Source organism: Schistocerca nitens, chromosome 3, assembly GCF_023898315.1.
Source record: "Schistocerca nitens isolate TAMUIC-IGC-003100 chromosome 3, iqSchNite1.1, whole genome shotgun sequence".
In the NCBI taxonomy this organism is placed as follows: Eukaryota; Metazoa; Arthropoda; class Insecta; order Orthoptera; family Acrididae; genus Schistocerca; species Schistocerca nitens.
The window spans coordinates 995112932-995128440 of NC_064616.1; the positions used below are offsets into that span (position 1 = coordinate 995112932).

The 15509-nt window shown below is 36.7% G+C and overlaps 1 protein-coding gene across 6 annotated transcripts in view; it reads left to right on the top strand.

Moving 5' to 3' along the window:
• Nucleotides 1-14168, top strand: part of LOC126249060 (leucine-rich repeat-containing protein 58-like) — a 173283-nt gene extending 159115 nt beyond the window's left edge. For all 6 annotated transcript variants that reach the window (XM_049950707.1, XM_049950703.1, XM_049950706.1 and 3 more), the window contains exon 7: nt 8708-14168. In XM_049950707.1, coding sequence (XP_049806664.1) covers nt 8708-8999 — 292 coding nt within the window. In that variant the 3' untranslated portion in view covers nt 9000-14168. The remainder of the gene's footprint in view (nt 1-8707) is intronic.
• The last annotated feature ends 1341 nt before the right edge of the window (nt 14169-15509 follow it).

Consider the following 15509-nt stretch of genomic DNA (forward strand, 5'->3'; position numbering starts at 1 on the left):
TGAAAATGGATATTACTAAAATTCAAGAAAGAAAAACTGAAGTGAACATGCCACATTTTCTGCAAGATAGTTCGGCAGTTTCCGAAAAGTGGACAAAGGTGAAGTGCAGCGGCCGCAAACAAAAAGTACAAGATCAAGAGAATTGTGAAATAAATGTAAGCTTTGTGCACGGCAGCTAATTTCAAGTACTTTCCACAACAGATTGTGGAAGTGCAGTGTCTAGTGATAGTGCTCATGAACCATGTGAAAAGCAAAAGGATCTTGTAAATAAGCCAGAGCAAAAAAATTCATTGACGCAGAAAAACAAGAAATCCGACGTAAATTTAGTAAACAAACACCTGCCAACCTTATGTAGTTCCGATGGATTATCGGCTTGTGTGAAAAAGAAAGAGGAAATAAACAGCACAGTTAGGCCTACATTTTGTAGCTCCAAAACAATTACAAAAATCGAAATATATTCAGACAGCCAAGGGCGAAACATAGCTACTGACTTTCGTAATAAAAGTAATGTGAACTTAACTTCCATGGTGAAACCAGGTGCAAAATTCTGCACAGCAACTGCAATAAGCCACAAAAAAATTCCCACATTAAGTAACAAAGACTTTGCCGTTTTCCTGGCGGGAACAAACGACGTCGCAAGAAACGAAAAACAAGATCTGTTGCTTTCGCTAAAAAGGCGACCGTATGAACTAAGATGTACAAACGTCATTGTATTTTCAGTACCTCATCGTCATGACCTAGCGGAATGGTCCTGCGTTAACAAAGAAGTGGAAAGTGCAAATAGTAAGATGAAACAGATATGCAGACAATTTGAAAATGTGACTTTCATTTATATAAGCAAACTAGGAAGGAGATTCCATACTAGACATGGTTTCCACCTAAATAGATTAGGAAAAAATTTCGTAATTGCAAAAATAATAGAAATAGTAAATGCCAAAATGAAAGTAAGTTGTGACACTTCAAACATAATTCCCCTCAAGGACAATACCCACAAACTACTTGGTGAATCTGAAACTGAAGCATCACCACTACAAGACAAGTGTGATGTTCTGCCATTGCAAGAAAACACCCCAAGTGCTAGCAGTTCACAAGGAAGCATATCAATAACAACAGAACCGACACCTGAAGTATCAGAAACAGCTACACCATCATCATCATCATCATCATCATCAACAACAACAACAACAACAACAACAATAACAACAACAACAGAAATGACAGCACAGAAATGACAGCATCAATGACACCAGGAGCTACACCAGCAGCAGCAGCAGCAGCAGCAAGCAACTCACCATATCCCAGTGAACGACCTACAAGGTGCAGAACACCTGTCCTTCTGAAGGATTTTTGGTACCTCGCCAGGGCAAGGAACGGAGTATGACACCACAAAATGTAAATACAAATGTAACCAGTACTCGTCCTCATCACCTGCAGATTCTAAGCTTAAACATTCAGCATCTTAGAAATAAACCATTAGAACTTGAGGTACCTATGAACAGTGCAAATATTGACTGCATGTGCATTGTGGAGCATTGGTGCAGAAGTTTTGAACTAAGTAGCATTAATACTCATCCGTTTAAGTTGGCAAGCCAGTATTGTAGAAAAAATACCAAAAATGGAGGTTTATGTATATTTACCAAACCAAGTATCAGCTATAAAAGAAGGTGTGAAGCTGAATCATTGAGTGTGGAAAATCATTTTGAAGCAGCAGCTGTGCAGTTGAATGAAATACAGGGAAAAGTTATAGTCATAGCAATATACAGACCACCTACTGGTGATGCAGACATATTCTTTAACCAATTAGAAATGTTGCTTAACACTCTGTTCATCGATAGAGCCACTGTAGTTGTGTGTGGTGACTTCAGTATTAATCTTATGAGTGAAAGTAGGCTAAAAGACCAGTTCCTAAATCTGTTATGTAGTTTCAACCTGCTTCCACACACACATACACACACCCACAAGAATAACAAATAATACAGTCAGTCTTATTGATAATATATTTTCAAATGTAGGACGCACAGAAGTTGATGTAACAAATACTGGTTTGGGATTATCAGACCACAATGCTCTTGTCCTCAAAATTCCTTCAAGGCCACTGAAAGAGAAAAAAAAACACACTTCATGTATAAAAGAAATTTTTCTACATAAAACTGTGTAGAATTCATAAATATGCTAACTAATGAGGCTTGGGCAGAAGTACTATCCAATACAAATGATGCATATAGATCATTTTCTTCCATTTTCATGGGTTGTTTTGAAATGTGTTTTCCAAAAAAGCTGTCAACAATCAGGTCACATGGCAATACAAAGCCAAGTTCTTGGATCACAGCTGGCATCAAAACTTCATGTGGAACTCTAAAGAGACTAATTTCTAAAATGAAAACATCCACAGACCCACAATTCATAGAATATGTCAGGAATTACAAGAGGGTATATAGAAAAGTAATTGCTAAAGCAAAATTCATGAGTAATGATAGTTTTATAAGACAGTCTGAAAACAAATCAAAAGCCATATGGGGTATTGTGAAGACTGAAATGGGGAAGAGTTGTGAAAACCAGGACATTAGCCTCAAAACTTTAAAAAATGTCAATATTAATAAACAAGATTTGCCAAACTATTTTAACAATTATTTCATAAATGCAACAACTTAATTAAGCTTAAAATTTACAAACGAAGAAAAACCTGAATATCCAAAACCAGCTTGTAGGATGAGGGTAGAGCCAACAAATGAGGGTGAAGTGTTGAAAGTGATACAAAGCTTGAAACCCAAAATGTCGGCTGGCATAGATGAGGTACCTGTGTCAATCGTAACAAGGACAGCACCACAAATCGCAAAGCCCTTTGCACACATAGCCAATTTATTATTCACTGAAGGAGCTTTTCCAGAAAGGCTGGAAATTTCAAAAGTGAAGCCATTATTTAAAAACGGCGACAAGTATAAGGTAAAAACCTATCGCCCAATATCTCTCCTCTCAGTATTTTCAAAAATATTAGAAAAACTGATGAAGCACTGAACCAACAAATATCTAAATGACCATAATTTACTAAACAGAAATCAGCATGGCTTCCAAACATGTAAAAATACTGAAACAGCAGTAATGTGGTACGCTGAACAAATAATCAAAAATCTAGAAAAAGATTATAGTGTAGTAGGAGTAAATTTAGACCTCTCCAAAGCTTTTGACACTGTGAACCAGGACATTCTTTTAGAAAAATCGGAAGTGTTGGGTATACATGGGATAGGAAAAAAATGGTTTGAATCATACCTAAAAAACAGAACACAGGTTGTCGGACTGACATCAGCTTATTCCAACCACAAAATAAATTCAGTATCGGAGGCAAAAAATGTAGAAATAGGAGTACCACAAGGCAGCATCCTAGGGCCCCATACTGTTTCTTGCATATATAAATGATTTTCACACCTCAGATGATGCAGCCAAAGCAATAATATTTGCAGATGATACTAGTGTGATAATAAGTGCACCAAAGCAATTGCTTCCAACAACTGCTGATAAAGTACTAAATTACATCCACTCTTGGTTCAATGCGAACTGGTTGACATTGAATGTAAATAAAACAAATTATATGCAGTTTGGGAAAAGATGTCAAAATGTAAATCTCAATCTGGTGTGGGGTGACAAAGTCTTAGACAGAGTGACATCCACAAAATTGCTGGGGATTCATGTGGATGAAAACTTAAATTTTAATGACCACGTAATAAAACTTGCACAGAAACTTAATTCAGCCTGTTTTGCCCTCAGAATTATTGCAAATGTTTGTACCTCAGAGGGTGCCAGAATGGCATATTTCGGCTATTTTCTCTCTCTTGCCACATACAGAATAATATTTTAGGGTTCCACAACAGGGCACCTAAAACAAAATTTTTTGTTGCAGAAGAGGGCCATCCGAATAATAACCCAGTCATCCACAGGCACACTGCAAACCCATATTCAAAAAGCTTAGAATATTTACTATACCATCATTATACATATACAAATGTGTATTATATGTCAGGACCCACATTGCAGATTTTCAGACAAATGCCGACTTTCGTAACTACAATACCCGTAATAGCGCAGCACTCCATACTCGGCGAACAAAAAGAACGAATACACAAAGGCATGTGAGCCATATCGGTGCAAAACTGTACAACACACTGCCAGTCAACATCAGGCAGTTAGAAGATGATAACAAATTTAAAACAGAATTTAAAAAATTTCTAGTAGAACAATGTTTTTATTCTGTAAATGACTATGTAGGTCAATAAATTTTTTCTGATGATATTTATAAAGGCAAAATGGAAAATACTCTATCTGTACCTAATCATTCATTACCTAATCATTCATTACATTTACATACTTAAAGGACAGGTGTTGTGTGATGTAAATATATACTTAAGCAGTGTTGTGTATATAAGGACTTGCCGTTTAGGGAGGACAAAACTAAAGCCTTATGAAAAACAGACTATGCATTTAAAATAACAAGCAGGGATGTATATAAGTTATATTAATTTCATTGTATTATTATTAACCTCATTGTATTATTTTGTTTTGTACTTTTTTACAAATATATTGTTTGTGTCCCATTTCTTTGAAATGGCTTACATGTACCCTTGACAACGTCCATACAATATTTATTGTCAACGGATGGATAAATAAAATAAATAAATAATAAATAAATAAAATAAATGGAGACTGCCACACACTTGTTGTTGCCTTTTTATCACCATTCCGACTTTGAGATATTGCGTAATGACATAGCTGCACTGGGTAGTCATCTACGGGTAACTACATAAACTACCAGAAAACAGCTTTGTGCCTTCCACTTGAGAAATTGGGAAGCAAGCAGAACAAAGCACATACAATACAGTGACATCACCATGGAGTACCATGATGCTGCCAGAGTATCTTAGGATAGTATTGGATAAGACACTATCATTTAAGGGCTGCTCTATCAATATCAGATAACAAGTACCTGTGAGGAACAGCATTATGAGCTGATTAGCAAGCTCACAGTGGCGTCGCTCACCATTACAAACATTAGTGTTTGCTGCACAGAAAAACTGATTGAAGATTCAGTTGCATGAATTTCATCCACAAAATGGGCATTAGATTACTGAATGACAGTGTAGTGTAATGTAATAACATTTTCTTGAGTACTTGGGTTCCACCTAATTACGGCCTGCCACAGTCCATGGTAGAGCTGTGGAAGATAAGTGGGGAGACGTTGTAAACATAGATGCTGCCACAAGAATGTTTTCTGCCTCAATGTTAAACAGTCATGGCTTGTACGGAAGTCGCTGAACAGGTTGTGTGCAGGTATTGGCAGATCCAAGGGCTGTCCGAGAAATTGGGATTTCAGTAATAGACTCCTCACTCTATAACTGTGAATATCAGATCACTTTGCACATGCTTCAGTACAAACAGTGCAGCTTGACTTACACTTCAAGCAAAGTAATGATAGAAAGCAAAAACACTAGCTGTGTCATGTTACTGGATGAATTTTATATGACTGAGTAACTGAATCTATTAGTACGTACTATTTTGCATTTAATTTGTTTTATCTTCGTGTCATTTGTGATCATTGTTTGTTATCTGTTATGTCATTATCCTCCTTGTGGTCATTTGGAAAGAAATATAGGGATCAATTTGAAATTTTATTTTCTTTCCCAACTTTCCAAAGCAAGGATGTACCGAAGAACCTGCAAAGAAGGTATGTTCCTCTCTTTGCTTCTCTTGCAACAGTGCATCAAATGCTATAAAATTTATACTGTGTTGGTAAGTACTGAAAGGAGGGAGAGGGGCAGGGGATGGGGAACATGACTTGGCAGCAGGGATGGGAGAGAAGAATTTGTGGCATTCTTGTGGCAGGGGAAACTCACATCTGGGGCATAAAAAACATAGCGGTCTTAGTGAGTGTCACAGAAAGTGTATGGTTAGTTGAAAATTCCTCAATCAGGCAGTGAAATGCAATGTCGTTTATGTCAAAAACACACTAACTTCTCAACACAGAGCATGAACTAAAAAGAGACTTTGTACAACATTCTCCGGTGAGTAGATCATATCCGTCAAGTGTAATTATTGAAATGTCTACAAAATTCCTGTCTACAACTGACATAAAGCTCTCATCACACTCAGAAGATCTATAGCCAAAAAAAGTTTGATCTGTGGAAATAAGTGATTGTTAGAGGGGTGCCTAATCTGGTGAATTTGGTGAGTAATCCAAGAATTTTTACTTGAAATTGCACAATTTTCTGTGTACCAAAGCACCATTGTGTGCAGGTATGCTGATGTAACTTTTCCCAGGCTTCTCTTTACATGTTTTATTTAATTTAGTTTGTCTAGAAGACTTTTTAAGTCTTGCCAGTTATTGTTTGTTCCTTCTGCAAGATTCTCAATAACAAGAATCCCTTCTGTACCCCGAAAACATGGGCTACAACTCCTGTGGCAGGCTTTGCCTTGTGTAGTTCTGGCCCACAGTTTCCACACATACTTCGGTTGATTTTTTGTTTCTGGTATGAAGGGATGAATTGATTTTTCATTCACAGTAACAAATTGATCCACAAAATTATTGTAACACACCCATATTACCACCCTTCACTGGTGGGTTCCTCCTCTGCTGCCAGTAAATCTGCAATTTTCCCCCTCCTATACTGAGTGAGGACCAATCAGGCCATTGCTGGTCTGGAAGCTGTCAGACCAGCACTGGACATTGCCTCCACCTCTGCAGGGCACCCATATGAGCCAATGCTGCCAGCTTGCATGCACCTTTGCTAGGCTCAGTTCAGGCCAGCTGGCAGCCCGCGCCACCAACGGCCCTGGGGCAGGGCCTCACTGATGCCCGTGCCTACCAGTACTACCATGGCACATTGAGGCACCAACTGCTGACATATAAGCTGGGGAAGAGACCACAAAATTCATAATTCACTCTCACTTGCACTGTTACGATCATTACTAATACGCTGCTCTCATGAACTGAACTTTGCTATTGTCATGGACTCTGTTTTTGGCTATTTTGGACATGTATATGCAAATGCTTGCCCTGTATCATACATTTTTGTGTTGTCATCAAACTGCTTTACTGTTGCACATACTTTTCTCATGTGCTTTGTTACCACAAAAATCAGTAATGTTCACTTCAAAACTGGTCCAAATATTGCTGAAAAATTTATTTTCTCATCTAATTTTTGTCGCTGTTCCACAAATGTGGTATTGTTCAGAGTTGTCCCTAACAATGTAAAATATGCGGTATTCTTCCTTCTGATAGGCTTATGGTGTCAGCTATTTTGAACACCTTTTAACTCCATTATGGTATTGTGCACTTTCTCATTTCCTCATCTGTTGTTCTAATTTCAGATTGAGTGAGGTGACAGAGAGATTTGCACACACAATCTTTGTGCAAGAAAAGCTATTGATCCGCCAACTCAATAAAAGTGAATAGTAGGATTGTTCCCTTTGAAAGGCCACAGTCAATTGCATTCCCTACCCATGTTCAATTTGAAACTGAGCTCAGTCTCTAAGAACACCGACATCAAAAGGACATTAAGTTATAATATTCCTTCCATCTTCTGCAATGTTCAGATGTCCACATGAATCATCTCAAGTACAAGTACTACAGACTTGAATTCCGCTAACAATTGTGAAATGCTTGAATATGGAGGAGCAGGCTCTTTATAAACCTAATTGATTTTTGATAAATTTTTACGGTTCATAAATCACAACAAAAGAATGCACTTGTACAGTATATCAGTTAACCTATTTAATTGAAATACATGCATCATTTTTTTAAAATGTCATGTAAAGAAGAATGTTATGCAGATTAACTTTACTCTTTACTTAAGTGCTTACGCATGTTTGTTTGCACACACACATCTGCAGCCCTGGTAGATATATTTCACTGTGCCCCAGTACTACATCCCAGTACTATATCATGCCACTAGAGGAACCAAAGCGAAGTGGTGTGGCCTGTTGATAAAGTGGGTTAGGCTGGTAATTCATTTTCTGAATTTGTAGTGGAACAACCCTGCAACAATCTATGATAAGCTGGTGGAAGTGTACAGCAACTATGTTTGATCATACAATAGTGGTTAGTGGCACAGACACTTCCAGTGTTGTGAAACAAGTCTGAATGATGAAGAACAAAGTGTCAGACCATCTCTCTGTGAAGAACCGAGAATCACGAAGGAGGCCCTAGTGCTCCAAGACTTGTGTATCACAATCAAAGCAATGATGAGAAAAGAGAGAATCAGTAAAGAATCCGTTTTTAACATCTTTCAAAATATTATCTGAATGTGACAAAGATCACCATCTTCTGGGTTTCACAACTGCTCACAAAAAAAATCTACTGAACCAAAGGTAGCAGCAGAAATACTGAAGCTGTCAGGAAAATGCAGCTGGCTTCTTTAGCTACCAAATTAACACACACACACACACACACACACACACACACACACACACACACAAAGAAAAAAAACTGCCTTACTATTTCTAATTTATTACAGTTTTTCCCATGCTTATTAATCCCCTCTTGTGAAAATAGTTTTGTAATTCTAAACAGTGTGGTTTTGAGAAACATGTAGCCATTTTTTTAACAGACAGTTGTGATGATGTGGCAGATTTTGTAGCAATGTGAATCTGCTTGTATATTGAGTGGTACCATTATTTTTTCCCTTGATATTCACTTTGAAATGACATTTTCTTGTTTCAGAGTGCCTGTACCATGGCGCACTCTACCAAATTCTGTTGTGGAGTACTTGCAGAAGGCACGGAAGTGTGATGTTTGCACTGGTGCATATTTTGAAAATTTTATTCCTTGCTGCTTCATATCATATTCCAGGATTTATGCTGAGATTGTTCCAGAAAGAGAATACTTAAATAGCGTAACTGATGTAAGAAATGTGTGTTCAAGGAGGTGTATGCACCCAGAGTTGAAGTTTTGTGAGGTACTCAATCATTTAACACCCGATGAGTATGAGAATGTGCTGCGACATATCTGTTGAGCTACATTTATGGTTTCAGGGGTGTGTATGAAGGGGGGAGGAGTGGGGACTGCTTGTGTACCACCAGAGTTTTAAAGTAACAGTAAAAATTATAGCTTGTAACATGGTTTCTACACTTACATTTATGTCTACCATAACAAAAAAAGCAGCAAAAATTTGTAATATACAAAGTTCTGTGTATTATATGCTACCCTAATGTAATTTAACTTTATTGCATCTGTGTATCAGAATTAATAGTCAGACTCTCAACAGACGACACAGGTATCCTGTTTGAAATTGAGAACCAGTACTCTGGTGGGAATCCCAGTATGGTGGAAACAAAGGAGGGGTGCTGTTTTCTGTTTAAATGTGATCTGCTGTTACTAATGGCTTTTTATACATGATGTATCACAGTATGTGTAGGTTACCTTTGTAATATTGTATTGTCAGTAGCTGCTTAAACAAAATACGAAACCATTTCCTTGGTTAAGGTCTTTGGATTTGATATTACAATGTACAACTTCTTATTGCATTCCATACATTTATGTATTGCATTCTGTGGTTTCATTATAACGAGAAAAAGTACAGCTGTTTATATTTTGACAGTCTAGCTTCTGGCACAATAATCATTATATAACTTAACTATATGTGTCATACTTTGTGATGACAAGGAGTTACAATTTCAGCTGTTGGAGATGACTAGGATCAGATCTGTTCAGTAATTGTATTACGAAGTTATGACAGGTGCTCAGAACGCTTCACTTCAGATATAAAGGAAATCATACAAAATGCAATACACACAAGTTAATTTGAATTTTGTTCCATCTGGTTCAAAATGGAGCTGTATTTTCAGAACCAAGAAAATAAGAATGTCAAACATTGCTCCTTGAAATGTGTTCTTGGTTTTGCTGGAATTGTAAAATCTTTCAGATTTACTTATGAGAAAAGGAATTACATAGTTCCTCTGTTTGGTAGTTGCAGGAATGTAAGAACTGCATTAGTAGTTGGGAAAAGAATACACACTGAAAAATTAAAAACTGTTTCATGTTTCCTGTTTAAAATACCAAACTCATGTGATGTTTAAGCTGAGTTGAGGTAAAATACAGATTCCTAAAGTGCCCCACAGTTCTTAGAATACAGAAGTATACAGTAATTTCTGTTTCTTTCAAGGATGGTATTAAGACAGAAATCACATATTGGTATTTCAGTTTTTTTAAAATCTGGAACATTAAATGTTAGAATTTCAAGATGTTTCTTGATGTCAGATATAGCAGTTAGACCTATCTTGTCTGGGCACACAGACTGTAGATTAGATATCCTATTACAGGTTCAGCTAGTCAGCTGATAATCAGAATGTAGGGCACCGGTTAGTAAGGTAATGTAGTATTTACATCAGCTAGTCAGCTTATATGTAGAATGTAGGACACCGGTTAGTAAAGCAACATAGTATTTATATCAGTTAATCAACTTATAAGTAGAAAGTAGGGCACCAGTTAGTAAAGCATTGTAGTATTTACATCAGCTAGTCGGCTTATAAGTAGAATGCAGTGCAATGGTTAGTGAAGCAGTGTAGTACTTACATCAACTAGTCAGCTTATAAGCAGAATGTAGGGCCCTGGTTAGTAAAGCAATGTAGTATTTACATTATCACTATGTCAGTGACAATTATGCTTTTTTAATGTATACTGGTGACTACTTTTTTTATTGCTGTTTAATAATTCCTCAGCTTGTATGTTCTTTGGCAAAATATTCGACCAGCAAGTCCTTAGACAGATTACTCGGGAATTCTCGTCTTGTTACTTTCTTGCGTGAGATCAGCTGGTAAACGGTATACAAATTCAGAACAGACACATTAACGAATGGAAAAAAACCTACAGATGCTGACCTTGTTCTTCTGGCCAATACTGTAATTGCCGTGTAATGCAATGTAAGTGCCAGACTGTTCAACAAATGGCATAATGTGTGTATTAGTGTACATAACAGTGACATCCATTCATTTCTTATCAAAATAAAGGGAAAGAATTGCATTGGTGTCTTCGTTTTTTGGTCAGCTCTAAAATGTCCAACTTCCAAGAAATGATGTAGCAGATTTTTGGTCTTCTCCAATTTTTAAACTGGTTTTATGTGTAATTTGATTTGCTCACTGTTACTTCTTCATTGGTATATCTATCTTATAACAGGTACCAGCCAGATGCTCTACGCTTTCCGTTGCCCCATGCTTCATCCTTCATCTGCCTTTTAATGTTATCCAGCATTCAAAGTCTTCTTCTCCCTCTCACTCCCTTTCTTGCAATCTTTCATTCTGTGAGTTGGCAATTTCTTCACAGTATATGTCCCAGGCTAGATTTTTTCCTCAGTCTTATCATTTCCACTGGTTTTCTTACCCCTCCTATTCTTAGAAGTACTTCCTCATTTGCCAAATTGTCAGTCCATGCATCACCATGTGCATGTCATGTACAGTATTGATTCAGAGGACAATAAATAAATAAATTTGTTTAACATTTTTCTCCACAGCTGCATTTCAGAGCTATCCAGGTAAATTTCCGTTTTCATTTTGACTGCTCATGATTCACTGCCATATGATATGACCCTCCAGACAAAACACTTGGCAAGTCTCTTTTTTAATTTTATCAGAATGTTTTTTGGAGTCAGTGAAACTTTCACCTTTACAAAATCTATTTTACTCATAGATATTCTGCTTCTTATTTCCTGCACAGAGCTTTCATTTTAAGCCAAAAAACATTTTAGGTATCAAAAAGATTTTAATTGGTCCAAAGTCTTTTGTTCCAATCATATTTTGACAGAACCTACGTTAGCAGATTCTCATCACTGTGGTCTTTCTTGTATTAATCCTCATTCCATACTCTTTTCTCACATTTACAATCCTCTACATCATAAATTATAGTTCTTCCTCTGTTTCAGCTGACACTGTTTGATCATCTGCATATTTAAATTGCCTTTGTTCTCCTCTTGCTCCTCTTATTATGCCTCTTGCTTTTTTTCTAATAGTCTGTTTATTTCTCTGTATAAATATTGAAAAGAGTTAGTGACAAAAACCACCTTGTCTAACACATCTTCTGATATCAGCCCAGCCTTGTTTGTTTCCTCATAGTCCTATATGAGTTTCCTGTTCTTTTAGTCTACACAACATCTTCTAAGGTCTTCACGGGAATACTCCAGTCAGCTCTATCAAATACCTTTGCCAGCCAACAGAAATAATGTACTTATCTGTGTTAACTTCTAGCATTCTTAGCCGTAACATCCCCAAACATCTAATAGCATCTCGTGTTCCTTTTTCTTTCCTAAATCCAAGCTAATCCTTCCCCCATGTTTTCTTCAACTTTTCTTTCCAATCTTTTGAGTAAAAAGCTACACAAGGCCTTCGAAATGTGCAGTATGAAATTAACTGCCCGTAATATTTGCATTCATTGGTATTGTTTCTTTGGTAAGAGTATAAGAAAATTTTTAAGAATATATTCAGGCCAAATGTCCTCTATATCCTATTGATGAGTTTGCTAAGATTCATATTATTCTATATCTCAAGGCCTTTAGAGGTTCAGCTAGTATTTTATCACAACCTATTGCTTTAATCTTTCTGAGAGTCTTAATAGCCTTCTCCATTTCACATCTTAATGTCTTTGGTGTATGGTCCGTTTTGTCACATTCCTATTCACACTCCAATCTTCATTTTGTATGATCTCACACAGAGACTATTTGTCTTCAGTTTGCAGCAGCAGCTCTGCCATAATTCCTTTATTGGCGAGGAACTTTGACATTTTCTGAAAAGACATGAGAAACAACATTGGAACCTTTGTTGCGTACAGTGAATACTTAACAAGACATGTAATAGTCAGAACAGTGATAGTGGTGAATTTACTTGTATGTTGAAAAAAAATGAAATATATAGTATAATAACACTATATGCTCACTTTTTATCAAAACACTGAGCAACATGAGTGATTGCGTCAGGTCATTTTGCTGAAATAAGGAGCAAGACAGGTGGTCATGTCAGTTCAAAATGCACCATAGAAGGAAATAATGAGGCTGACAATGGTTTTAAATACAGAGCATACAGGCTGAAACCAGAGAATTTTACATGGGATCAGCTGCATTTGTTCCTCACTTCATGAGAAAGATCAGCAGCAGAAGAAACACACTTGTCATGTTGATCCAATGTGAGCTGTTAAGGGTCAGTTATACAGGGTGAACTAGAACTCCATCGACAAACTTTGAGGCGGTAGTATGGATCAAAACAAGAAAAAAACTTCCAGTAAACATAAACTCTGAAGCACATAACTTAAGAGATATGACCACTTACTCAGTAGAAGAGGTGTGTTTCAAAGTAGCAAAAATGCATAAGTGCCCATAGCTCATGAGGTATGTACTTCAGAGTCCATATTTACAGGATTTTTTTGTCCATACTACCACCTACACAAGTTTGTTGTTGGAATTGCTGTTCTCTTTGTATAAATTTGCTGACAATGATGGTTGAGAGCTTGGTTACAATTAGGTCAGCCATTCAGGAGAAAAAAAGTTGTTTTAGTACAGAATACTGTGTTGGTTGTATTGGCATCAGTGTTTTGCGGAGCACATAATCATCTGCAGTTTTGCGGGTAAAGAGAAGAAATTGTCTGCAAGCTAGTTGGACATAATGAAAGTTGGAGTTTTTCTTGCTGTTTCCTTGATAATGTACTTGGGTACCTTTGATTTTGTGAAAGAGATCTATTGTTTGGACCTTTCTTTCTGTAGCTATAATAATTAAAAACTGAAAAGATCTGTTTAAAAATGCACATCTTTTTCTTGTGCAGCTGGCAACATGACTCTTATTATTGAAGGTAATTCAATGTATTGTTAAACACACATAATTTTACTTTTGTATATGTCCCTTTTCTGTGTGGCATTTCATAGGGTTACCAAATGCAAATTTAGGGAGACTCTTTAATGAATTTTGTGTAATGAAATAATGTGGCAAATATGCTCTTTTGTGTATTTGATTAACACTTATTCATAATATTTTTCCAAAAGTATTTTGAGACTGAAACATGAAATGTACTATGAGTACATATAAACTCAATTAATAAATTTTATTTTTCATTACTTAAATTATAATTTCTTGGTGCTTTGTTGTGTAATAATGTATTCTTGTATGTCACAGAGGCTTTGTGTTTGTGTAATGCTTTGTATAGTGTATAACAGTTTCCTGGTATAGCTGAAATAAAGATTACCATTCAAATGAAACAGTTTCCAAGTCTTATTCACCACTATCAAATATCTGTTTAATTCTAGGTCAGAGATGCACAGACAGTGGACATCTCTGTGACCTACCATTGATCTTATGGTGACCCACACCTCACTGTTCATTCTTTTTTGTTAAAAAAAAAATCATCTTTCATTTCCTCCCGAAAAAGAAGGGTGAGCCCTTGTGGAAACTATGAAATGGCATGTTTCAGCTGGATAATATTTATGAAACAATTTTTTTTCCAGCCCTTATATTGTTACCAGTGAGGGGTTTGTGGCCCACAGTACTAGCAAGTCTGTACACTTCTGCTCTAGGTTAACATGCTCCTCTGCCATCAGATACCCAAGTACAGTATTCTTTTCTGTTTGCCTTCCTCCTCTTCCCCTATGTCGATTAGATTAGATTAGTACTTGTTCCATAGCTATAAGCTCTGTGTATGCATCTGGGACACCAAGCATTGCAGTGGTGGAGCATTGTGTCTTACAAGGAATGGGAATCTTTACTTCACTGGCCAGATTGTGAGGATGGTACAAATTTCAAGCAAAAAAAAGCCTCTACCTCAGTGCTATTATTCTGATGTGGTAGAGAACTGTTGAACTGAACAGTCATTTCTGGGGAACCATTTGCAGAACCTGCCACAGCTCAGTTGTATGAAGCCCACTGAGACAATGAGTCTCTGTCTGGTTGGACCATTCATTCCCTAGTTTATCTGGGACTCAAAATTACTTTTAGCAACAGAAACAAATGATGTATTCCCAATGGAAAAGTTGGTCACTAGAGAGCTCTACTACCCACTCTAAAAAAGATATTACAAACAGCCCCCACCCTAACAACATATATTTCAAGAATGAGTAATAGTACAGAAAAACAATATTACATTATTATAATATACTTTGTGATGAAGAGAAAAGAGGACACATTCAATAGATTGTCCTAAAGAATGTACAGGAACTTGCTTGGGCCTCTAAATCAATTAAAAGGACGCAAAATGGTACTTTGCTAACAAAGACAATGACATCCAGTCGTTACTATAGAAGAAAAAGTTGGTGAATATTCTATTGTTGCTGAAATACACAACACCCTCAATTATAGTAAAGGTGTCATATCGATAAACTTATGAATGAGAGCCCCAAAGAAATTCCAGGGGAATGGCAAAACAAAGCTGTAATCAACATGCAGAGTGTATTAAAACTAGTGGATGATGAATTAGAAAAAACTGTAAATGGTCAGTAGATGGGATTGTGCCATGCAGGTTGTGGTGGTGAGGACACTCAAAAGCATTGAGAAAACAT